Below are 26,941 nucleotides of genomic sequence, written 5' to 3'. Positions count from 1 at the left end.
AGAGGTTATATTTTCGGTTTGGTTTGTTGTCTGTAAGCAGGATTACACAAAAACTACCAGGCTGATTTTCATGAAGGGGTGTAGCATGGACCAACAAAGAACCCATGCCATTCTGGAGCGGGTCCAAATCAAGGGGCAGATCCATAAATAATCTTTTCACTTTCATTAACATTGGAAAATTGGGCATTGGGTGTTGGTGGAGTTCTGCACTCTTAGAGGGCCCTTCTAGTTTGATTGTGTTTTATTACTTCACTTTCTGGAAAAAGCACTAATATAATTCATTAAGTAACATAATATTAACATAGAAAAAGCAAAAATCTCACTCACTCACTCTATCCTCTCGTTCATTGACTCGCTCACTCACTCTGACACACACACACACACACACACACACACACACACACACACACACACACACACACACACACATGTACTTTAGGGAGGCAGCTTGTTGAATCCAGTGTGTCAGCATTTTTGTTAGAAAGCGTCCCAAGCCTCTCGGTGAGATCACTCCTCTCTGACCTCCGCAGTTGTTTTCTGTGAAGCAGACTCATCTGTTTCTCATCATGCTCTCCTACATTCCCTCCCTTCGACTCATTCCCTCTGCTCCCTTCTTCCACAACTCCCTCCCTCACTCTTCCTCCTCTGCTGTGTGTGTGCAAGTGTGCGCCAGCAAGCGGAACTTAGGACCCAGTGAATCCAAGAAGTCCAGGGAGTCTTCATCGACGCCCATCTGGCTGAGGCAGTCCAGCGACCCCACTGATGAGCCCTCCCCCTCATACCCATAATCCTTCAGCAGGTCATCCGCATAACGCCCATCCTCCTCCTCACAGAAGTACATCAGTTTCTGCCACAGAACATAAACAAAGACAAACGTCAACAATTTAGGATTTTACCATTTTGGCCAGTGACCCAGTGTCCTAGGATTCATCATTATGTTTAGAGATGTTCTTGAAAAGGGAACTATTTAAAAAAAAAACCAACAACAATATTAGGCCTAATAACCCTGAGTGCATTCTAGGATTAGGATTAGAATTGTTGAATTTGTTGACATCCCCTTCTTATCCTCTGCTATGGGATTGGCATGCATTTTGGGACATGCATGTCCAGTGTTCAAAGGGGATGCAACCTTGGCGAGCCGAAACTGTGTGCATCAGGGAATTAAAAGCTCAGTTTTGGCCTCTCAGACAATGCATCATAGCGACACATAGACATAGACACACTACTTTATTACTGTAGACTACTTCTTATCAACCCTCAATGCATAATGTGAATGAGTATAGGACAAACATGTACTCATTTAATAACTGTAAGGGGTCATTGATGGTGACGGCATGTGACCGCTTTGCTTACATTTTCCAGGTAGAGCTCATTGGTCCTCCACGTATCCAACACGTTAGAGTAGTTGTGAAAGCCTTCATCACCATAGAAACCCTGGCCATAGTGTCCTGAGGTGTAAATGTTGGTCTGTCCGCCGGAGGTTACATACTCATGGGCGGAGGTCTGAAAACCATTCCCCTGGTACTGGTGCTGGTGCTCTAATGTCTGCTGATCCAGACCCCCACCCAAGCCTACCCCCTGCCCCTTTGACTGGGTATCCACTGCCTCCACAGGACTGGGGCACAGCAGCAGAAATGGGTCTGTCTTCTGTTGAATGAGTAAACAGCATCACAGCTCACAGTTAATAGATAGTGGTAATTGAATTTGTCTTTGTCGTCCATCTTTACAGATTGTTACATTTTACATTTTTTACACGCAAGACAAACAAGAAAGTCAAGTCAAAAACGTATGTGTGTGTGTGTGTGTGTGTGTGTGTGTGTGTGTGTGTGTGTGTGTGTGTGTGTGTGAATATGTCTTTGTCTTCCATCTTTACAGGATTTTAAACAAGTCAAACAAGAAAGTCAAGTCAAATACTTGTGTGGGTGTGTGTGGGTGTGGGTGTGGGTGTGGGTGTGTGTGTGTGTATGTGTGTGTGTGTGTGTGTGTGTGTGTGTGTGTGTGTGTATATGTGTGTATATGTGTACAGTATGTGTACAGTATGTGTGTGTGTGTTTGTATATGTATTTGTGTGCGTGTGGGTGTGGGCGTGTGGGGGTGTGTGTGGGTGTGGGTTTGTGTGTGTGTGGGTATGTGTGTATGTGCTCTCTTACCACTTCCTCCCCTGGGGCCTCTGTGTTAGACTTGATCAGCATGCCTCCACTGCTATCATCAATGTAGAGCTTCTCCCTCTTAGTAGAGCAGATGAAGACAAACAGCAGGACTGCAATATAGAGTCATCAGACAGAATAAGAGCACGATTAGCTTACAGGCATGTTTGTTGTTCAAGTATGTGTGTGCATTTGTGTGTGTGTGTGTGTGTGTGTTTATAGTCAAAATGTCTGGTAATACTGCTCATACAAAACGTAATGTAAGCTTTTCATAAAAGGGACATTTGTGCTTTAACCAAAGCTAATCAATCAATTACAGAACTACCTCTTATTGTATATTTATTAAATGTATAGAACTACATATTGAAGACCCAACTCTTAAGAGAGCCTTAACCTCCCTTCCTAACTTGCACTTCTACTAGTACTTAACTTGCACTTACAGCAGTTACATTCCTGCACTCTTTACTTTTTAATTCTTATGTAAAATAGTATTTATTGATACACTATGTCTCTATTGCTCGTATCTTGACTGTTCTCTCCCTTGTACGTCGCCTTGGACAAAAGCGTTTGCTAAATGACTAAATGTAAATGTAAAATGTTTGTATGTATTTATTGTTTTAATGTGAATGTATAAAGTCATGAATGAATGTGAATGTGTGTCTGTGTGTGTGTGTGTGTGCGTGCGTGTGCGTGTTCGTGTGTGTGTGCGTGTGCACGTGCGCGTGCGTGTTGCTTGTGTCTATGTATGAGTCCACTTCTAACCTTCTTGTGAGTGTCACTTACCCAGTAGCAGCAGCAGGGCCAGGGCGAGCAGCATGGCTAGGACTCCCCATGTCCCCAGAGCAGCAGAGCGCTTCTGTGCCACACACTCCTCCTGTCCAGGTGTGGTTGTCGCGCACTCACACACTCTCACGTTAACTGTCTGCGCCTCCCCAACACCCTGCAGATCCTTGACCACCACAGGGACATTGTAGAGCCCGTAGGGCAGAGCAACGGCCTGCTGCAGTACCACCGAGGTGCCTGAGAGCGCAGAGTGAGGATGATTACTGACTTACATATTTGTTAACTTGCATTTTAAACAATGAATAGGCTTTTCACAAGCTCAGCGTCATACTGTGTCATCTAGCGGGGGATGGTGGATTAAAGGTTTGAGGGAACAACATTCAGTTTGAAGAAGCAATAATGAATAATGTCAGTAGCTTTTGTTCTCTCACAGGGTGTCATCTTTAGACCACTGTATATTTTAACATGAATCACAACATTAACATAGTAAAATGTATCTTGGGCGATATATTTTAGATATTTGGATTAAGTTAGCATCAAGCACTGGGGTAATTTTGTCTAATTCAAATAATTACATGAAATTAAATCTAAATGTTTGATAAAAATGAAAGGTCACCGTGTCAAAACTCCCCTCATACATTGTTTGTCAAAAGGGGATTAAAACATCTTTGGTGCTATAGCTCACCTTTAGCATCCTTCAACTTCCACTTGCCAACTGCCTCCTCTCCCAGTTCAAAGGTGAATGGTTCCCCGTAAGGTGTGGCGTCAGCATCTTCAGCGTGAAGCGTGATGGACCCAAGCACCCTGTCCTTCTCACACAGAATCTGGTCAGGAACCATGATCACCGGGTTGTTGTCATTCACATCGTCAATTAGGATCAGCACTGTCCCGATGCCTTGCTTTTTACCTGAGGGAGTACACATGACAAAGAGAAAGATTCAATCCCTTACTCTGAGTAATGTCTCAGCAAGATGTATCAATGTGGTATTACATCAACATTAATAAACTGTACTAGCTAGAATCAAATTAATGCTTTAAGCAAAAGAAGATTTTTGAACGATGCTGAGCTTAAATATTGTGGAATTGTGAAAAATTCAGATATGCACTCAGAGAAATAACATCAAAACCAGGCAGCTACGTCATTTTTTTTAAACACATGAAATATTTTAAATGAATCGCAAAAAAAGCACTAGTTAGTTTTATTTGATCCTCTTCCTTTCATTTTCAAAATCTAAATTTGGTTTATGTTTCCCATGGATTTTATTGACATTCAAAAGGTTCATGTGAACGTCCATCTTTAATATTTTTTCAGAAGCCCCCAAAATAAACAAAGTTGTGAATCAGTTTACTTCTATTTAACAATAAATAACGCCTCTTTCATGAGCCTGTCTTTAATCTGAAGATAAGCGCTGTGTGTGTGATGCGTAACTGAAATATGCCAGAGGCACGCAAAAATGGGAGAGTCATGACACTACATACTCCAGTGCCAAAACACTAAAGGCACTTGAGTGAAGCGAGTCGGCCACACCACACCCCTTAAGTAATTGACAGCTTTGCTGTGTAAACATACCCCAAACCAACTGTTCAGATTTAAGTTGTGCGCTGAAAGATCGTCGTTCACGTAAATTCCTGACTTACTTGTGTCAACAGCTCGCACCGTCATGTTGTACATGCCATTAGACACAAACTTAGACTCTCGGTCAATCATGTTTGTGGTCTTCAGACCTCCTGTGTTCTCGTCCACACTTATCCAAGAGGCGGGGTCAGTCTCTTCATAGTATCTGATTAGGCAGGGGAGTGAATTATTGATCTTAGTGACATCTGAAAAGCATAGAGTTGAATATTCTTCACAATAAAAGGAGCTGTACACTACAATAAAATGTCCACGTTCATACATACTTTGCCCCCTCCTCCCACACACACACACACACACACACACACACACACACACACACACTAGAGATGCGCGGATGGGCTATTATTTCATCTGCAACCGCATCACAGGTATAGGCGCTGCTGACGTGAGGCTGACGCGAGGCTAGAAAGTTCTTGCCTGTTCTTGAAAGGAGACTTATCCAATGCCGCAAAGATTTTTAAAGAATAAAGTCCCTAGTATGATAGCCTATTGGCTATGTTGTAGCCTATCCCCAGAATATTATCAGTGAAGTGACGTCTGTCTCCGATCGATGCACAGGGAGAAGAATAAATAAATAGCCAAGCACATCGGGAAACCTGACCTTACCATAGGCTAGTAGGCCTACAATTTTTTATCATTGTAATAAAATGCAATTTGGTACACCATTTTAATATGGTAATATAGCCTACTGTTTTTTTTTTTTTTTTGCAAAATGAAAGAAAGCCTATTAAGGAAACGCCGACATGAGCCTATTAATTCCGAAATTTCACCGCATTAGGCTATACTGTAACAACCCCAACACTTGCCTGCTTGCCTTGCAAATGAAAGTTTTCCGACTATTTTTCTTACCTTCTCTCTTAGCTGTTGATGTTACTGAGCTAGAAGTTCAACTTGTTCTGAACATCTCGCGCTGCCAATGCCCAATGTCACTTCTGAGTCAAATCACTTCACCATCTCTTTGAAATTCCTTATTCCAGAAGTGGTAGGCTACAATGACTGGCTGTTTTAAAATATAACTAATAGCCTAACGAAACAAAATAACCCAGGCAGTTTCATCTACGACACTTCCAATACTGACAGCTGACTCATAGCTTGCAGGTTTGCGGCGCTGCAGGGAGACGCGACATGGGATGGATCGTCACTTAATTTAAACTTTTTTGCTTCCTTTGCTTGCTTTGTATGCATACACGGAACTAGGCCAAGTTACTGCCTGATGAAAATTGGATTATTTCAAAATGTGCTTGGATGTAGGTAATGACATTTAACAATGTGTAGATATTTCGAATTTCGTTGGGTAAACCGCCACCCGCCCGAATTGAATTCAAATATAATTTTTTGTCACGTCGTCCGCCCAATCTGCGGTTTCAATCTGCGGCCAACCGCGCATCTCTAAAACACACACACATACACACTCTGATGCTCTTCACACTGACTTCTTTTTCTACATCTCTCCCTCCACTCTCTTTCTCTCTCTCACACACTCTGTTGCACACACACACGCAGCCTTACTTGATGCCCTTGCCAGTTTTTGTCTCAGGATCTGTGGCGGTGTAGGTGCCGATGAGTGTGCCGTTGGGGACGCTCTCCTTAACTCTGAGGGTGAGGATGGGTGGGGTGAACACGGGCCCCTCGTCCTCGTCCCCCACCGTCAGGTGCACAGGGACCTGCATCCAGGCACCACCACCCACCAGTGGTGCCTCGTTCTCACCCACCAGCTCCAGCATCAGGTGGCTCCCCTCCTCATGATCCAGAGGCTGAGGAGAGAGAGAGAGAGAGAGAGAGAGAGAGAGAGAGAGAGAGAGAGAGAGAGATGAGATTTTGGGAAAAAATAAAAGGTGTGAACTTTTTCACAAAACATGGCCAAAAGAAAAAAACTCAAGAACAAAAAACAACTAATGCAGAGGGTCAAATTGTGTATGTGTAAATGTTGAAAATAAGGTACCACTTGGAGAGCTAGAAAGGGAAGCCTCTAGTAAATGTTCGTCTGTAAAGCTTGACCTTTTTTAAATGGGTAATATTAGTGTTTCCCCACAAACCAAAAAACGCTCTTTAAAGAACAGAGCTATAACTCGAGGCCGCTTTGTGTTCCATGACACACATGGACACTTTTGTTGAATGCGCTGCCAAATGAAGGCATCCTGAGCACAGCAGTGAGAGTAGGGTGTGTCTGGGAGTCTGAGGCGGGTGTTAGAGGTGAGCTCATTTCAGCATGCATATCAGAGATGAGCGAGCAGCTATTAATACTGCTTGTCCTAACGCAATAACCCAACTGCTCATTGGTTAGCCGTGCCAAGAGGTCCAGCTAAGTCAAGTTGCAAAGCCAGTGGGTTACATAGAGATAGAAACATCAGTGGTGTCATGGGGTGTTTTACACATCTACAACAATATTCCAGAGTTTTAACATTCATTGTAAAATGATTTCTACATAGGTTATAAAACGTGAGTCTACATTCAGTAGGAGTGAGTCTACTACAAAACAAAACAGCTGTATAGATGGGCAACTGCAGTATTACAGTTAAAGCAAGGGCAGTACAGTTTCAGTGGGTAGGCAGCACTAAATCAGATATCAAATCACAATTTCTTGCCATCAGACCAGAAACTGTGAGTTATTAAAAACTGCCTTTTCAGTGTGTGTGTGTGCATCTCACCTTGATGACATAGAGCAGCCCCTCATTGGTTTCAGGGTCTGTATCCACCCTGAAATATCCATTTTCATTTCCTTTGGCGATCTTAAAGATGACCTTCCAGTTAGCTGTTCCCTTCAAGTCCTTGTCCTCCACCGGGATCCGCAGAACAAGTACGTCAGCTTTGTTCTCCTCAACTCGGGCCTTGTACTGCCAAACACACCCAAGGCACACAGGAATAAGAGCAATAACATCTATTATGGCCCAAAATGTGTATATCTATTTTTTAAGGAACTCTTAAGAGACGTTTGGTTTGAGAAACACATGAAGAAAAAAAAATATATATTATTAAGGTATACATTTGGAGCCTTTGTAGACTACTAAGAGACCCTGTGACTGGAAAATGCACCCCGCATTAAGAGTTAAGGTTTGTGGTAACAGTCAAACTGTCAGTGACGGATAAAAATGAATGCATTCACATCAAGACATGCACACAAAGACTAAGTGTGTGCTAGTAACGATTCCAATAATAAAAGCAGGACTGGAACGTGCTGCCATGGTTCAAACACTGAATTGATTCTAGTGTAATCAGTAATGTTTTGAAATTAAAGCCTTCAGTAGGAATGAGACACACACCTTAAGATGAAGACTTTTGCAGACAAACAACCAGTCTTAAACACAGTGTTTGTCTTTAGTATGAAAATTGTGCCTTTATTTTCTTTCTTGTGATTCGATTTTTAAATAAGGTAAAGAAACTTGGTTGTGTATGTGGGCATCTCATTTGAAATTATATAGGGCAAACATGAACATGCAAACTGAAGGCAGAAATCTTTATACAGTCCTTTAGAGGTATATCTGATGTTTCTGCAGTAGACCTACGCTTTTCTCTGAAAAAGTGGGTGGGTTGTCATTTATATCTGTCATCGAGATGGTAGCAGTCCCGGTGTTTGACAGACCGTTCAATGCTCCACCCATGTCTCGGATCTCCATGGTAACCAGGTGTTTGTCCTGGGTCTGAGAAAAAAACAGAAGTGTAAACACACACATTCATCAGCAACTGCCGGTAAACTTCTATTCACACACACAATGGATTCATCACTTTTTTCTGTGCATTCCTACAAGGCCTGGTTCTGGAACATTCTTTGAGTAGGTTCCTCATCAATTTCTTTAACATTGTTTTCCTCTAGTCCTACGCCCACTTGAATTTTGTGTTCATTGTAGTGAGAATGAATACACTCAGTGGCGAAGCCACCGGGGTGGCAAGGGGTGGCAGCTGCCACCCTAAACATTTTGCTTGCCACCCCACTTGCCACCCAGGTTGTCAGAAGTGTCTCCTATAATATACTATTAATGTATTGAATGGTATTATATTTTTGCTACTTAAGCTGTTGATCTCTTTGGCAACTTGTTCTAAAATCTTTAAGTTCCCCCTCCCCTGTAAAATGGTTGAGTCCATGGGTCCGCTTTGCTCCGTGCTTGCCTATCTTCCGCTACATTACATTCCAGTGAAGGAAATAACCAGTTTGAAAGCATTTGAGAAGCTAAAAACAAACTTCTTTGAGAGTAACATTCTTTGAGTAGGTTCCTCATCAATTTCTTTAACATTGTTTTCCTCTAGTCCTACGCCCACTTGAATTTTGTGTTCATTGTAGTGAGAATGAATACACTCAGTGGCGAAGCCACCGGGGTGGCAAGGGGTGGCAGCTGCCACCCTAAACATTTTGCTTGCCACCCCACTTGCCACCCAGGTTGTCAGAAGTGTCTCCTATAATATACTATTAATGTATTGAATGGTATTATATTTTTGCTACTTAAGCTGTTGATCTCTTTGGCAACTTGTTCTAAAATCTTTAAGTTCCCCCTCCCCTGTAAAATGGTTGAGTCCATGGGTCCGCTTTGCTCCGTGCTTGCCTATCTTCCGCTACATTACATTCCAGTGAAGGAAATAACCAGTTTGAAAGCATTTGAGAAGCTAAAAACAAACTTGAGACAAGCCTACTGTAGGTTTGCAGTGATAAAAGAATCTACAGTACAGCTGAATCGTGAATCAAGAAAATGTGATGGCGGGCATACAGTTCCGTTGTAATTTCAATCATTTATTTATTGCTACCTTGCAAAAATCAGTAGCATACAGTAGCTAGCTCGCTATACAGCTTGCTTGCGCTAGCTAACCTTGAAGTTACCACTGTTAGCTTAGCTAACCAACGTCTTACTAACGTCTTTAGTAGGATACAGTAAAGTGGACTGACAGAAAATGTTATTGCAGTTTTTATTTTCATTACGTATCATTAAGAAATGAGATTTTAGATACCACTAACCGTTTGGTCACAAAAAGCCTTTTTTCTGGCTGTTACTCCATCATGTAGCCTACAGTTAACTCAGTAACAGTAAAAAGTGCGTTCTTTTGTCCACCCTATCTTTCGCTAGGTAGTTAGTCTAGCTTTGGTATAAATTATTTTGTATGTGATAACCCAATACATACAGAACAAGCCATTAGAAATTAAATTGGCCATTTAGAAACGTACAGTATTTGTCATTATGAAGGGAAATATGTCATGAACGTTTTGCTGCTGAATATGTTAATATATGTAACATCTGACAGTGTTTTAAGTCTTATTAAAAAAGACAAATATTTGTTCTGGCTTTTTGTAACAATATCTAGGCTGTTTTCACTATCTGGAATTGTATAAATATACATATAGACACCAGGCATGTGTGTATGATATTAGCCCTCTATGGGACTTGTCATTTATAAATGACGCTAAGAAAAACTGCTTTTAAAAAAACACCTAAACCTTTGACTAATAATATTAACCTAAAAATGTGTCACATGACATCCCCTTCAACCAATAAAATCAAAAGTTGTTACATATCTTGGTGATATATGTTGCTATAAGGAAGTATAGCAGAGGAGAGCACATGTGAGTCACATGCCGGAAGAGCACGGTGGTAAGTTCAGTTTTTAAGCAATATGACATAAAACACACCAACCAAAAACATATTTATTGGTAGCCTAAACTGTTTTCTTATTGTTTTTGCAATTTTATGTAGAGATATATTGAAATATTTGTGTAAAACCTTGAAAAAGTTCATGTCATGTATAACTAACAAAGTCCTATAAGGGGATAGAAATTTACGCAATTGCTCAGTATAGTTTCCAATTGTTGAGATACACTATCAGACAGTATACACACATTTACACATACTGTATGTCTTTTATGGAAGTTTTAAGTATAAGTTTTATGGAAAGGTGAGAGGGACAGCATTGCCAATTCCTGAGGGAAGTGAAGAAAGTCAGTCAAGCTGTGATGAGGATGAGGTAGTTAGAGTACAAAATGACAGAAGCAGTGATGCTGAGAGTGGTGAGGAAGAACAGGATGAGGATGATATAATAAATAAATAAGCAAAAAATGAGTGCAGGCTCTGTGTGGGCCTAGTGAGGGCTCCTGTGGGCTATGTTAGGGCTGCCCACGCAGGGCCATCACTGAGGGGCCAGCATTTTGCCAATGAGCAAAAGCTCAGGGACCCTGCGTGGGCAGCCCTCAAAGGGCCCTTGTGCCAGCCCTGTGGAGGCTTTCTTGCTGTGGGCCTAGTGAGGGCTCCTGTGGGCTATGTTAGGGCTGCCCACACAGGGCCAGCACTGAGGGGCCAGCACTTTGCCAATGAGCAAAAGCTCAGGGGCCCTGCGTGGGCAGCCCTCAAAGGGCCCTTGTGCCAGCCCTAAGGGGGCCCATATGTGGCAGCCCGCACAGGCCCAGCATGGGTTTTCTGGGCAGCTTAAACTCTAGAATCTTTTGTTGGGCTATCCGGTGACAGCCCGCAGTGAACCCAAAGCTGCGGGCCCCGCTTGGGCAAGCCCACACCGGGCCTGTGTAGGACTGGTGTGGGCTGGCCCTAGCCCACAGTGCCCACACCGGGCCTGTGTAGGATTGGTGTGGGCTGGCCCTAGCCCACAGTGCCCACAGCCTGCCTGCATGGGTCCCGTGGAGGCTTGCTTGCTGGGACCATTACCCACTTTTTAAGGTCAGACCTTTTCTTACCTATACACTTGAGAGAATGCAATGCATCCCACCTAGTGAACATCTCTGTGTTGATGAGCAGATCATTCCATATAAAGGAAAAAGTCATCTCATAATTGATTTTAAATGATGAATTTTGAGATGATTTATGATATGAACTTAAGTGTTTTTCATTAAAATGTATAAAAAATATATATATGCCTCTGTGTTTTTATCAATGGTATTTTGCATTAGGAATTTTTTTTTTTTTTTTTACCCTAATGGGCTGTAGTCATTTATAAATGACGGTACCCCAAAATAAAGGTCAAAGGTCAAATGTGGAAAGTGAGCTCCAAATATTTATTCTAGACCTAAACACACTTAAAATCAAAGGTCTGTAAATTTTTTCCATTAATAATCTCCACAAGGCCCATAGAGGGTTAGAGTAGAAAAAAAACACACTCTTAAGCTTTTCTCATAGGCCTAGCTATTTCATTTAGACCATCTATTCAAAGACGCGTTTTGGCCTAAGACATCGTCAGTGTGACAAAACGCGTCTGTGAATAAACTCGTTTAAATTAAATAGCAATGAGAAAAGCTTGCGAGTCCGGTTTTTTTCTACTGTAAGTAAACAATCATTTACTCGCACCCAAAAACGCCTTTATTTTGGATGTAGAGCGCGCCTATCCCTACACAAAAATGTGTTTGTGATGTGCCACCCTTGAATTTCAACTTGCCACCCCATGTAAAATGTTCTAGAATCGCCACTGAATACACTGAAGTGGTCTTCCAAACTTAAGTGGCTATATTGCCAGAATTGTTTTGAGAAAATATTTCCATCGCAGACATCGTATAGATACATGTATAGTATAGTATTATAGTGTTATTCTGAGCTTGGCAACAGAGAAAACTGTGTACATATGTGTGTATGTGTTTGTATATATACCTCTCTGTCCAGTGTGGCTGATTTGGTAGAGATGACCCCACTGAAAGAGTGCACTGAGAAGAGCTCTGTTCCTGTCAGCAGGATGTATCTGATCTTGGTGTGAGATGTGTTTGGCTCATCTTTATCAGTAGCATTTATCTGGCCTACCACCGTACCTGAACACAAACACACGCACATACGAACAGATCATATATGGAAGCAAAGACATAACATCAGAAGCATTTAGCTTGAACTGTTGAACTGGAGCGTTCTTCATTCTATTAATTCCGTTTTTGTTTTGCATATACTGTACATGTATATATATATATGTATAAAAAGTGTGTGTGTGTGTGTGTGTGTGTGTGTGTGTGTGTGTGTGTGTGTGTGTGTGTGTGTGTGTGTGTGTGTGTGTGTGTTTGTGTGGTGTGTATGTCTGTCCATCCGTCTGTAATATGTATGTGAAATATGCATGTGCCTGAAGAAGGTCTCACCGACTTTACTATGTTCCTCCACAGTGAAGAGTAGTGAATTCTCTACAAACTCTGGTGCATTGTCATTGACGTCCTCAACGTTGACTGTAATAGGCAGGGGGAAATCAGTCTCCTTGTGTGTGTGTCGGTTGTAGGCACGAGCTGTGAACTGAGGGTGGATAAGAAAATTAAGCTATGACACAATATCACTGACAGCAGAGTAACATGAACTGTGATAGTGTTTATGAGCCATTTAAGCCTTGTTTATTAAGAGCGAGGCATGCTGAGGGGTTGATCAGACAATTATGGAAATATACTATCTGTTGTTGTTTTTTATGCTAACTGGGTTAGAAATTGCTAACTGGACAAAACGTTATTCCAGTGTTTTTGCCACCATCCTGACACATTTGATTTAACTAGGATGCAGAACCTCTGGCCTGAGGGTTATGGTAGGACTGCATTCTCTCAAGAGAGAGACATCACTGTGAAACTGACTTGCATCTACTGCCAATTTCACATTTTATGAAATTTCACATTCACAAAAAACTCTAATTACAGTCCAGGCCTGTATTCGGCTGGGCTTGCACCTCAGGAAACACAAACTATATGTGCTTTACTGAAATGACTATGTTTTCCAATCAATTCAAACTATAGTCCTGGAATCTTCTATAGAGTTAAGGTACACATCTTTGAGCACTGAGCATCTGCAGGGTTGAGACATCAACAATGTTGAATAAGAAAAACCAATACACACACCCACACACAACAGCATGGTTAGACAAAGAAGGCTCACATTAAGTATAGCTCAGACAGGCAGAGAGATTAACTTCAGTCAGAGAGAGGACAGAGAGGAGTCTACTCAGATCTGACAGAATCTTGAGACTCAGATAGGTGGTGGCGCTCACAATCAACACAGGGAATTCCTCACGGTCCAGCGCCCGGTGAACTCTTAGCACCCCGCTGAGCTCCTCACACGAGAACACCCCCACTGGGTGCTCCGTCACGCCCGGCCCACTGATGCGGTAGTACACAGACTGGTTCTGACTGGAGTCCGACCCAATCTGATGGAGAAAAAAGATGAGAGAGAAAGACGGAAGGGGGGCAGACAGGAGTTGAGAGCAAAAGAGAGAGACTTTTAAAAGACGTACTTAAAAACGTTTTAAAGGTCGTTGTCACTATTGAACATCACCAGTATATCACTAGCTAATTCACAATTACAGAAAGAAAGAGTGAGCGAGAGAGACAGAATGTCTCTGACTCATCTGGGAATGCAGCACATTCACTTTTGCATGTGAGCTGGAAGACGTTGTACACAGCATGACCTAAAGCACACCGATGTGTCAGGAGCGCTAAACCACTGACCCCGGCAAAGAAAGCTGATGGTTGCTAACACTGTCAGCTGAGTGACGACAAAAACAAAAAGCACTAGCCTCAGCTCTGACAATAATTTGACATGTACAGAGCAGTTATTTAACATGTAAAGTGAACGAAGAAGCTGGTGAAATGTCATGTACCTGCTCTAGGTCCTTAGGGTAAGGAGGGGGAGAGTTCTCCTGTAAGAAGATAGGTGGGGGGCTCCAACGCCTCCGGAAGCGACGAAGAACACCAGTCTTCTGCTGAGGAAGCTGAGGCAAAACACACACACACACACACACACACACACACACACACACACACACAAACATACTTATAAATATATATGCATACACACACCAACATATATGGGGGTATAGTGTACACAATAACACCACACACACACGTGTGCAAACACAGAAATATGTGTGAATCAGTCAATTACACACGTGCTGGGGTGGGTGCTGAGACGAACAGTACTAGACAAAGGATACACACACCTCAGACTTATCTGCTCCACCCTGTGTGATAACAGCCATGAGGAAATTCAGAAGAAGCGAAGATTTGTTATTGAAAGTGATAATGAAGACTAGAAACTATAGTTTGAATCACTTTGTTGTTACTTTACTGTAAATTAAAGCCATTAGCTGAGCCGTGTTGTAAACAACTTTGTTTGGTTAGTAAGTAGTTATTATTGTTAACATCCAGGCACGTGCACAGACATTTTGGGGGGCACGTGCTCAAAAAAAAAAAAAGGGCACCCATCGCCAAAATTATTTATGAAATTAAGAATAATAATAATAAACTAGAAAATGCATTTCCTGAAGGAAATACCAGTGCATGAAATGCAAAGGTTAAGAAAGGAAGAAGAAAAGAAAGAAGAGTGAAAGAAGAAAGGAAAGAAGAGTGGAAGAAGGAAAGACAAAAGGAAAGAAGAGTGAAGAAAGGAGAGAAGAGTGGAAGAAGGAAAGAAGAAAGGAAAGAAGAGTGAAAGAAGGAAAGAAGAAAAGAAAGAAGAGTGAAGAAAGGAAAGAAGAGTGGAAGAAGGAAAGAAAGAAGAGTGAAATAATGAAAGAAGAAAGGAAAGAAGAGTGGAAGAAGGAAATAAGAAAAGAAAGAAGAGTGTAAGAATGAAAGAAGAGTGAAGAAAGGAAAGAAAAGTGGAAGAAGGAAAGAAGAGTAGATGAAGGAAAAAAGAAAGGCAAGAAGAGTGGAAGAAGGAAAGAAAAATGGAAGAAGAAAATAAGAAAGGAAAGAAGAGTGGAAGAAGGAAAGAAGAGTGAACAAGAGTGGCTCTGGATGAAGAGATAAAGAGAGAGTGAAAATATTGAAAAAAGGAGATAAAAATGGAGTGAAGAAGAGAGATTGAGTGTGAGAGAAAGTTGACTGAGAGAGAAAGATGGAGAGATGGAGAGAAAAAAAATAGAGAATGGATGGTGTCTTAAAGGGATAGTTCGGTTTTTAAGACATGAATCTGTATACCTTCCCCGTCACCAGTGTCATGCAATCATGCATCACTTACCCCCGACAGCGTCCTGTGAGCAGAGTTCTCGTCCAGTTTTGGTCAAACCGAAAGTAGTCCGGCAGGTTTCCAGACCCAGGAAAATAAAAGGTTTCTCTTCCCAAAACATTATGTGTTCAAAAGAGTGATATATTTGCATCCCAAAACCGTTGTAGCGCAAAAAGTCACACCTCGTTATCACTTGGCCCTATTTTCAATACGCTCGATACTGCAGAGTCTATGGCAGATACTACTAGAGAGTCTACCTGTTTTATTTCGCGAAAGTTGATTCGCGAAAGTTTGATTCACCAAAGTTGCCTGAGAGAAACGTCCATCACAGGAAAACGATGAAAACTGAGACAACATTTGAAAAAATTGACATAAAGCATCGTTTTTTTGTGATGGACGTTTCTCTCAGGCAACTTTGGTGAATCAAACTTTCGCGAATCAACTTTCGCGAATCAAACAGGTAGACTCTCTAGTAGTATCTGCCGTAGACTCTGCAGTATCGAGCGTATTGAAAATAGGGCCAAGTGATAACGAGGTGTGACTTTTTCCACTACAATGTTTTTGGGATGCAAATATATCACTCTTTTGGACACATAGGGCCCTATCTTGCACCCAGCGCAATTGACATTGTCACCGACGCATGTATCATTCCTATCTTGCACCCGGCGCACAGCGCGATTTTCCCTCCAGAGACGCGCTTCGAAATGAACTTGCATCGACATGGGCGGGGGCGGAACAGAGAAGGCGTTTCTCTGGCGCAAGTGGTATTTTGCAGTTTCAAAACAACGCCGTGCGCCGTGCGCCATTGACCAAAAAAAAGCTGGTCTAATGTGAGGCGCAATGTATAAAGTCTGTAACGCGTATTCAGAACGCTATTTTAAGGGCGCATGTGCTTGCCCGCACAGTATAGGACCTGTAGGCTACACTTTACTTCTGTCGTCTTCACGAGAGATTTACACCAATTGTTTGGCAAGCCATATATAATTACAAGGAAAATAAAGTATTTACCACATGAGGAAATCATTTTGATATCCGTATCCAAGACATTTAAAAACTAGGCATACATCTAGCGTACACAATTGACCCAAATGATTCAGGTTAATTGAAGCTGCGTGACATTTGATTTATTGTATGGCTTTGTTGCATTTATTTAATGCCAGTATTATTATAAATCTTGTAAACTCATCTCTGTGTATGTGGACTTTATTTATGTACCTTGGGTTTGGTCAGCTGGTGCACTGGCTTGGGTGCCGATTTCCATGCCCCCAAATCCCTGCACGCTCTCAGGCGTGAGGGTAGACGTGGCGATGTCCTCTGCTGCCGTCAGATCCTGGGTCGAGGCAGATCCACCTCCCGTGAAGGCACGAGAACGTGTGTTACCTTCCAGCTTGGATGTCCCACGTCTCCGGACGTCATTATAGCGTTTTCGGCAACGTTTTCGGGTGCCCCGTTGCAGAAACAATCACGGCAATATCTTGACATGCTTGCTTGACTTTGCTTACTTTTGGAGGGTTTCTCGCATCCCCATATATATCTATCTCCCGGCTTTTTACAAAGCCATACAATAAATCAAATGTCACGCAGCTTCAATTAACCTGAATCATTTGGGTCAATGTGTAGGCTACATGTATGCTTATTTTTAAAATATCTTGGATATGGATTTCACAATGATTTCCTCAAGTGGTAAATACTTTATTTTCCTTGTAATTATATATGGCTTGCCAAAAAATTGGTGTAAATCTCACGTCGGTCTCCTCGGCTGTGAACTTCTCCGGTCTTCCACCAGGTAATTCCGCCATCAAAATAACAAGCCGCTATGGACTATGCGCTTCTCGCTCTTAAAGGGAATGTGAAATGACGCTCCAATTGGTTTATTGCATTTTACGCCCAAACCACACCTATGGCTGAGTAACCTCCTTTGGACCAACCCTTTTGACACTTGCGCTGGACGCAAGTGTGTTTTTTCCGCCGTTAAAATAGCAACTGCGCCATAGAGCCGCCCACACAGCTACTTGCGCTTGGCGCCGTCCTACTTGCGTTTCTGATCGGCAAGATAGGGCCCATAATGTTTTGGGAAGAGAAACTTTTTATTTTGCTGGGTCTAGCAAACCTGCCGGACTACTTTCGGTTTGACCAAAACTGGACGAGAACTCTGCTCACAGGACGCTGTCGGGGGTAAGTGATGCATGATTGCATGACACTGCTGACGGGGAAGCCACACATATTCATGTCTTAAAAACCGAACTATCCCTTTAATGTTCCTAGTTACAGTTAAATTGAGAGGGACAGAGAGAGAAGAGGTTCCTTGGATTTGGCACAGGTGTCAGTAAAGCAAAGGTGCAAGCCAGTTTAAAGACCCTATTATGATGTCATAATGGCCCAATGTAAGTCAATGGGAGAAATTTATATTCGTTTTTCTTTAATATCTTAAAAAGTATAAAGTTTAGAAAAGTGAAAAATACATAGCATAAGTGTCGTTTATAAGACCTACGCGACAAAGTTTGAATGAAGTTTCTACGTTAAGCGGTTCGGGCTGAATTAATCGCAGAAAAAGGTAACAAGAAGAAGAAGAAGAAGAAGAAGAAGAAGAAGAAGCCTAGGAATAACAATACAGGGCATTTCATGCACTGTAACTAGAAAATGCATTTCCTGAAGGAAATACCAGTGCATGAAATGCAAAAGTTAGGAAAGGAAGAAGAAAAGAAAGAAGAGTGAAAGAAGGGAAAGAAGAGTGGAAGAAGGAAAGAAGAGTGAAGAAATGAGAGAAGAGAGGAAGAAGGAAAGAAGAGTGAAAGAAGGAAAAAAGAAAAGAAAGAAGAGTGAAGAAAGGAAAGAAGAGTGGAAGAAGAAAAGAAAGAAGAGTGAAGAAAGGAAAGAAGAGTGAAAGAAGGAAATAATAGTTGAAGAAGGAAAGAAGAAAGGAAAGAAGAGTGAAAGAAGGAAAGAAGAAAGGAGAGTGAAGAAAGGAAAGAAAAGTGAAAGAAGAGTGGAAGAAGGAAAGAAGAGTGGAAGAAGGAAAGAAGAGTGAACAAGAGTGAAAGAGATAAAGAGAGTGAAAATATTGAAAAAAGGAGATACAAATGGAGTGAAGAAGAGAGATTGAGTGTGAGAGAAAGTAGACTGAGAGGGATAGAAAGAAAGATGGAGAGATGGAGAGAAAAAAAGTAGAGAATGGAAGGTGTCTTAATGTTCCTATACAGTTAAATTGAGAGGGACAGAGAAGAGGTTCCTTGGATTTGGCGCAGGTGTCAGTGAAGCACAGGTGCAAGCCAGTTTAAAGACCCTATTATGATGTCATAATGGCCCAATGTAAGTCAATGGGAAAATTTAGATTCGTTTTTATTTAATATCTTAAAAAATATAAAGTTTAGAAAAGTGAAAAATACATAGCATAAGTGTCCTTTACAAGACCTACGCGACAAAGTTTGAATGAAGTTTCTACGTTAAGCGGTTCGGGCTGAATTAATCGCAGAAAAAGGTGAGAAGAAGAAGAAGAAGAAGAAGAAGAAGCCTAGGAATAACAATACAGGGCATTTCATGCACTGTAATACATAAAAACACAGAAGGATATTTTCAACTTATATATTAGTAGGGTAACTAATTCTCCCTCATTTGATTGGCTCATTGATGGCCTGATCCAAGTTAAAAAGAAGCGGCTACTCTGAGCTGCTTGCTGCAGTTCCCTGTCCTTCTGCTTCTTGATTTTTTTTTTGCATTATGCAGCAAATTTTGTGAATGAGATAAATCCATGTTGTGGATAATAATTGTACTGTTTTCTGAAGGTAAAAGCATAAGCAGCATTGTAAATAGCCCCATAGAAGGACTATTATTTTGAGTTGATTGCCTGTTTTAGATTTGACTTTAATTGATCTTTAATGTGTGCCTAAATAATAATCTAATGTTTAAAGAATGTATTGATGCTTTATGCCACATTCTCTCTTATAGATAATTAGGACTTTTATTGTGACAACTAACGTTAAAAAGGTATCACAGATTTGTTCATGTTTTAATGTGAACTTCTCAGTACGGCTAGAGATTAAGTTACTGACGGATGCACATGCACACATTGTGAAAAGTTTAATGATTTAATGGACCCGTATGAGGCCATAGCTCGTACGGTGGTGATAGTTTGACAGTTTATTGAATCTATAACGAAGAAAGGAGAAAATAAAAGAACGATTTCACCAGCAGTAAGTTTCACGCCACTATATGGGGATCCGTTACAAGCATTACACTCATTATGCTGTTCTCAACCTGTGTTTCCTCTTGGCAGGATTATAATAATAATAAATAATAATTCATTTTATTTTTAACGCACTTTTCATTCCAAGGAATCTCAGAGTGCCTACATATTAGAAATTGACTATAATAATACAATAAAATTAAAAACAAATTTAAATATTAACATAAGCACAACAGAACAGATTTAACACAAGGCCAGAAATGCCTTCCTGAATAAAAAAGTTTCAAGTCCAGCTTTAAAGGAATCCAGTGTCTGTGTTGCCCTTAGGTGGTCAGGGAGGCTGTTCCATAAATGTGGCGCTGCCGAGCAAAAGGCCCGGTCGCCCATGGTGCGGAGCTTGGTTTTGGGGACGCAGAGGAGCGAGCTGTTTGAAGACCTGAGGATTAGACAGCTAGCTTACATTTCCCTTATTTTACTCTTTTTCACCCTCTGCAATTACTCATACAAGTTTGATCATTGTAAAACAGGCAAAACGAAGAGATACACAAATACCACGTTAAACAATGTGGGTCAAGGATAGCACGACACCGAGAGCTAGCAAAGTTTACCTGCTATTTTCTAGCTGTGAATTCTCGTGGCATTTATAAACATAAATTTAACATACTTTCGAAATTGTTTAAACAGCATTTATACAACACATAATATGCACTTTCAGACAAATAATGTCATTAAACATGACAAACATCAGTAAACAGCTGGACAATGCTTTGAAATCAACTTAGCTGTTTGTTTATTTTTTTAGGAAACGTTATGTTTTCAGACGTAATGTTTTCAGCGGCACTAACGTTGTTGTTAATTTATAACAAACAACGTCGGGGGATTGCACAAACACCGTCATTACCTGTTTGTCTGATGCTGCAGGTCAGTGAAGAAGTAGGCTGCACCGGTTTTGCCTAGCGCTCAGCACTGATGTGGGGGATGAGGAGGGAGGGGCGCGGCGGGGGCTTGTGAGCACCGCAGAGCAAAGGCATAGAATACGTGTTCTATGTCTATGCCGTGGAGCATGTCGGGGCGAAATTCTCACAAGAACTCAAATAAATGCCCCCTCAGATATCAAAACACATTCGGGGAAATTGATGACAGAGAGACTAATTTGTATTCTAAAAATATTGATGAATGAAAACAAAATTGGGCTCCAGCAAAAAGGGCACTTTTTCTCAACCAGGGCACAAGGGCTGGTGCTTGAGCACCACTAGGGGTCTATCTGTGCACGTGCCTGTTAACATCTATCATTATTAGATGTTATGTTTATTGTTCTTGTTAACAACAAACAATAATTGTTATAGTTTTTGTTGTTATGTTATTGTTTATTGTTATGGTTCTTCTATAAGTCACTTTGGATAAAAGCATCTGCCAAATACTTGAACTTAAAACTTAAGTTCACATGCTTCCTCTTAAATCCACTGGAATCTTAAAAAAATTGATACATAAGTTTGCGTGTCCCTGTACCCCAGGACCCTTGGAGCACACATAGTAGTGGGAATAAATATCTGTACTATGCTTTAAGATGCTTTGGATACATTAAATAATACAACTTTTTTTTTATTTATATGACATACGGTCCCTATACACACACACACACACACACACACACACACACACACACACATATACAGCGGGTAAAATAAGTATTGAACACGTCACCATTTTTCTCAGTAAATATATTTCCAAAGGTGCAATTGACATGAAATGTTCACCAGATGTTGGTAACAACACAGGTAATCCAAACATACAAAGAAACCAAAACAAATTTGTTTAGAAATTAAGTTATGTCTAATAATATGAAATGACACAGGGGAAAATTATTGAACACGCTAACTGATATGTATTGAATACTTTGTACAAAAGCCTTTGTAGCTAATGACAGCTTCAAGACGCTTCTTGTATGGAGATACCACTTGTATGCATTGCTCAGATGTGAGTTTGGCCCATTGTTCCACACAAAAAGTCTTCAATTCTTGAAAGTTCCCTGGACCTCTTCCATGAACTCTGATCTTCAGTTCTTTCCATAGATTTTCAATTGGATTCAAGTCAGGTGATTGGCTTGGCCATTCTAGCAGCTTTATTTTCTTTCTCTGAAACCATTTGAGAGTTTCCTTGGCTGTTCATTGTCTTGCTGAAATGTCCACCCTTGTTTGCATCTTCATCATCCTGGTAGATGGCAGCAGATTTTTATTAAGAATGTCTTGATACTTTTTTCCATTCATCCTTGCTTCAATTGTGTGACGTTTGCCAGTACCACATGCTGAAAAGCAGTCCCACACCATGATGTTCCCACCTCCAAACTTTACTGTTGGGATGATGTACAGTGCCATGTCTCCTACAAACATGGTGTGCATTATGTCATCCAAAGAGTTACATTTTTCTCTCATCTTACCGACTATATTCTCCCAGTATTTCACAGGCTTGTCCAAATGTCGTGCTGTGAACTTTCAACGAGCTTCAACATGCTTTTTCTTCAGCAATGGAGTCTTATTTGGTGAGCGTACACACAGGCCATGGCGGTTAGGTGCATTACTTATGGTTTTCTTTTAAACAACTGTTCCTGCGAATTCCAGGTCTTACTGAAGCTCTCCACGAGTGGTCCTTGGCTCTTTGACAACTCTTCTGAAAATTATTTTCACTCTTCTGTCAGAAATCTTGCGAGGAGCGCCTTGCATGGCTAGTTTATGGTGAAATGATGTTCTTTCCACTTCCGGATTATGGCCTGTAGAACCTGATAATGTAATAATTTCCTGATAATGTAATAACTCCCGATAATGTAATACAAATTCCTTCATAAGTCCCTAAAACATGTAATAAAACCTGATAATGTAATAATACCCCGATAATGTAATAAAGTGCATTTCCCAATAATTTTGCAGAACCTGATAATGTTATAATTACCTGATATTGTAATAACTTTGGTTGGTGCTGTAGCATCAGGTCTCCAGTTTCAGAGGTCCAAACAGTGAAGCTGTCCAGAGACCTGCTGCTTCACTATTAGCAGATACAGTATATATTTTATATGATTGCGAATGCACAATTTTTACAATGGTGAAAGGGATATTCAGTGGTAATCAACTAATAGAGAAAAAATAAGAACATTTTGGTATGTTATACACCGTCAGCTAATGGGCACATAGAACATTGAGTTTCTAAGTCCTCATTGATCATCAATAGCTGACATTTCGCTATTTGATTTATATCAAATTCGTTTTTGATTTTGTGTGGCAATGTCCCTTACACTATATACTGCAAAACATCATGCAACATGCATTTCCTCTACTTTCCTCAGCTTCTTGCTGTACAGGTTTGGCTTGCGAGGCTAAAGGCCTATACCATTGGGATCAAAATATGAGCAAAACAATAGTAGGTGGTTGTCTACACAGCATCACTACTTGGTCTGAATAACTGGTGTCCCAACATTTCAGCACTGACCAAAAGTTTTTACAATATCAGGAATTGATTACATTATCAGGTTCTGCAAAATTGAGGCTAACCTGATAATGTAATAACTTCCAATTAATGTAACATTTTATTACATTATTGGTATGGCGATTGTTACATTATTGGGAAATGCACTTTATTACATTATTGGGATATTATTACATTATCAGGTTTTATTACATCTTTTAGGGATTTTTTATTATATTATCAGGGTTATTACGTTATCAGGAAATTATTACATTATCAGGTTCTACATGGCCCCAACAGGGCTCACTGGAATATTCAGAAGTTTAGAAATGTGTCTGTAACCAATGCCATCAGTTAGTTTTGCAACAATAAGGTTGCAATGGTCTTGAGAAAGCTCTTTGCTTATATCATGCCCATCATGCGATGCTTCTTGTGTGACACCTTGGTAATGAGACACCTTTTTATAGGCCATCAGTTGGGATATTAATTTGCACTGACTAGGGGCCGGATTGCTTTCTAATTACTGAAATATTCCAGCTGTTTTCTTGGCTTTCCATGCCTTTTTGCACATCCCTTTCTTCATGTGTTCAATACTTTTTTCCTGTGTTATTTCACATTAATAGACATTACTTAATTTCTGAATGTATTTTTTCTTTTCTTTGTATGTATGGATTATTTGGGTTGTTAACAACATGCGGTGAAGGTTTCATGTCAAAAGCACCTTTGGAAATATATTTACTGTGAAAAATGGCGACGTGTTCAATACTTATTTCACCCGCTGTATATATAAACACACAAAGACAATGAATTCTGACAAATTCATTACAAAAGGTACCACACTTCTCACCTTCTACTGTATGGAAGGCCCGGCTCTCTTACCTGCATAGTGTGAGTGAGAGTGACGTCCACTTTCCAACGGTGATGTCTCTGGTCCTGGGCCCACACGCAGAAGGACTTGCCCTCTGAGGTGACACGGGTGACTCGCAATGTGACGATGGTCCCATCCGGCAGGACGGTGAAGTCAGGGTCACAGGTGGAAAAGTAAAACCTCTTCGAGTTGCAGTCACCAACATTGACTAACAACACAAACATACCCAAGTGCGTGTGAGTATGTACATGAGTTAGACAGACACACATCTCAAAATAGTTTAAAAGCCACACAGTGGATGCGCATATCTTTAGCTGCTGTTTAGCTGTGACTGCATGTAAGGGTGCTGAATATGTACCTTTAGAGACAACGTAACCTGCCTGCACCTCTACCGGCACCTGTGCCTGGATAGTGGAGGGAACACAGCATTGTGCCTGCTGAATCAAGACCTGAGAGAGATAGAGGGAGAGAGAGAAAAAAGAAAAAGAGAGAGAGCAGTATGAACAGATGTGTGAAAGCTTGAATCAAGAGGTAGACAAACACTGAGAATCTGAGAGCGCTTCTATTCTTGCACTAAACATGTCATATCATGTGACATCTTGTGTGCACACCTCGCGACAATTTCTACAAGTCGCTACAGCCACCGCTCCATAGTATTCAACTACACAGTTACAACTCATGAGAGAAAAGCCAGAGAAGCCACTTTTTCTCATTTATCAGGGTGTGGAGGATAGAGATAAATCAGGTTGTATCCCTTATATTATCCCTAAAAGGGTGTGGAGGATAGAGATACATTAGGTTTTATCCCTTATATTATCCTTAACAGCTTTCCAAATCACACATTCACACGCATTCATACACACATGGGTATACTTGCATGAAACACACACCTGCACACACATATGCACACAGACACATACACATACAGAGGGACTGAAAAGACAGACCGACATGAACTGCTTGTTCTCAGAGTCCCTCCTTAGCGGCCGTCAGTTTAAAGATTGTGAAAGATGAAATTATACAAACAACGAGTCAAAAGGATTAGTTACTTTTACTCATAGTTTCCCACAGTCTTTTCTCATTTATCAGAATGTGTCTGATAGAACGACTGCCACTTGCATACACTCACCCGAAACGTACACTCACAACCATAAGCGCATGCAAATGCATCTTTTACTACCAAAACAACAAAATAACTCACATTGAAAAACAATGGTTAATAAATACAAATCATGAAGCCAAATGTGCAAACTGATGCATGCCTATCATCTCAGCTGAAAGCCTCAGCATGTGCTCATTCCACTCAATGAAATTAGCTACCGTGAGTGCATATAAGGCTTCTGCTGTCGTTTAAGTACACCTTTTCTATGAAGGCATCACTTTCACTTTACTCCTAATTCCTATCCTCACCACTAACCATTCGCCAATAACCCCTTAAAGCCTTCTGGAAGTATTTCGTAGTGTTATGTGTGGAGGTGGTTCACCACTGTAAAACACTGAGAAACTCAGAACACTGCAATCTATTGTTGTGGGACCCTGCAATCTCTTTATCAAGGCGTGTGTGCAGGCATGAAAGCCTTGTATCATTAACTGAGTTTCAGCACAACTACTCACATAATTTGAGTGTGTGAGGCAGGTGCATGCATGTGGGTGTGTGCATGCACCTGCAATGAAAAACAAAACAAAAACTTTTTGCCTAAACTATTGCTCTACTGGTGCTTGCATGCTTTAGTATTGTTGACACTTACAACTCTCTCTCTCTCTCTCTCTCTCTCTCTCTCTCTCTCTCTCTCTCTCTCTCTCTCTCACTCTCGCGCACATACAACAATTGAACATTACTTGGGTTTCGTAAGAAAAATTAAGGCTTCAGGCAAGTAATACTGCCAGTAAAAAACACATTAGCACATACTTTGCATTAGTACATCCATTTGTATATTTCAGAGTGCTTCAACGACTTATCCCATTACTCATAACAACTTCATTCTATCAGAATAGCGCACCACCCTTTGGTTAAGTATTAGCCCGTCAGAAAAGCGTTATCTCAGTGTTACATTCCAGTGCTACATTCCAGACCGCATCTGAGACATCCCCTGGCAAGACATGGCCACTCTCAAACTGACCAAACTTTAAAGGGAAAGAGCAGTTTTAGCATTTTAATGTTTAAGAGACCGTAAAATTCTCACAAAGCTTGCCAATATATAAAAACATTCCAATATAAAACAGTAGGCTTCAACAGTAACTTGATAAAGAATCGTTGCCCATGAAATAAGGTCAGCAGGCAAACATAACATCCAAAAACGTGAGTATAGTTGCAATGTTTGTTCTTCAACAAGCTAATTGTTAACTTATTGAGTAGCAGCTGCATAAACTCACCACGAAGATCAGACTTGTGTAGAGTAATACGCCTGGAGACATGTTGATATCACCACTGTATACTATTTGTCTCAGTTTTTCTAGCAAGGAAAAGAAAACCGCAGCAACAGAAGTATATCTCAGGGTAAAGTCCTCTAGGCGACGTTCGGGGTGGGAGGCGACAGGCTTCCAAGCCTTTCGAACCCTAAGCGAGGGCGTGGTGGGGACAGAGGACGCTAGTGCCGGGGGCGCCAAGATAGTGGAGAAGTTACCCCTAAAGCTGATTGTCGACATTACAGGTTAGGCTGAGACGCTGTCTTAACTCATTCAACGTAAACTCCGCCCCAAACACTTGCTCCAGCCCAGTGTGTGTGTGATGTGTGTATTGTGAGCATACACTGCACCTCCACACCGCACTATTTGTGTACATGTACCTGTGTTTTCCTGTCTTCCGGTCATTCAACCGGACTAACAGCTTGACTAATTACAGATGACCGAACACATAGCACTATACTTCTCGAACACCCCTGGATTAAACCTCACTGTTCAATATACACACTCCGAACTACGGTCATTTTTATATCTGATTCAGGCCTTACAAACACAGACAAAGCAGACAATTCCATGCAAACTACT

General features: G+C 41.0%; 1 protein-coding gene across 1 annotated transcript; it reads right to left on the bottom strand.

The window, feature by feature from the left end:
* Nucleotides 1–631: 631 nt before the first annotated feature.
* On the bottom strand, nt 632–26,368 carry dsc2l (desmocollin 2 like; the record flags this gene model as incomplete). The annotated part of the gene is made up of 16 exons (XM_080833748.1): nt 632–847; nt 1,354–1,647; nt 2,151–2,260; nt 2,931–3,167; nt 3,616–3,837; nt 4,569–4,711; nt 6,076–6,320; nt 7,215–7,400; nt 8,070–8,204; nt 12,135–12,289; nt 12,605–12,752; nt 13,489–13,644; nt 14,098–14,208; nt 23,965–24,161; nt 24,312–24,402; nt 26,327–26,368. 16 exons carry the CDS (start codon nt 26,366–26,368, stop codon nt 632–634), a joined length of 2,688 nt encoding a protein of 895 aa, XP_080689874.1.
* Between the last annotated feature and the right edge of the window lie 573 nt (nt 26,369–26,941).

The sequence above is a fragment of the Sprattus sprattus genome (genome assembly GCF_963457725.1).
Source record: "Sprattus sprattus genome assembly, chromosome: 2".
NCBI lineage: Eukaryota > Metazoa > Chordata > Actinopteri > Clupeiformes > Clupeidae > Sprattus > Sprattus sprattus.
Note: the sequence above shows the minus strand (reverse complement) of the source record. Positions and strands in the feature narration are given on the sequence as shown.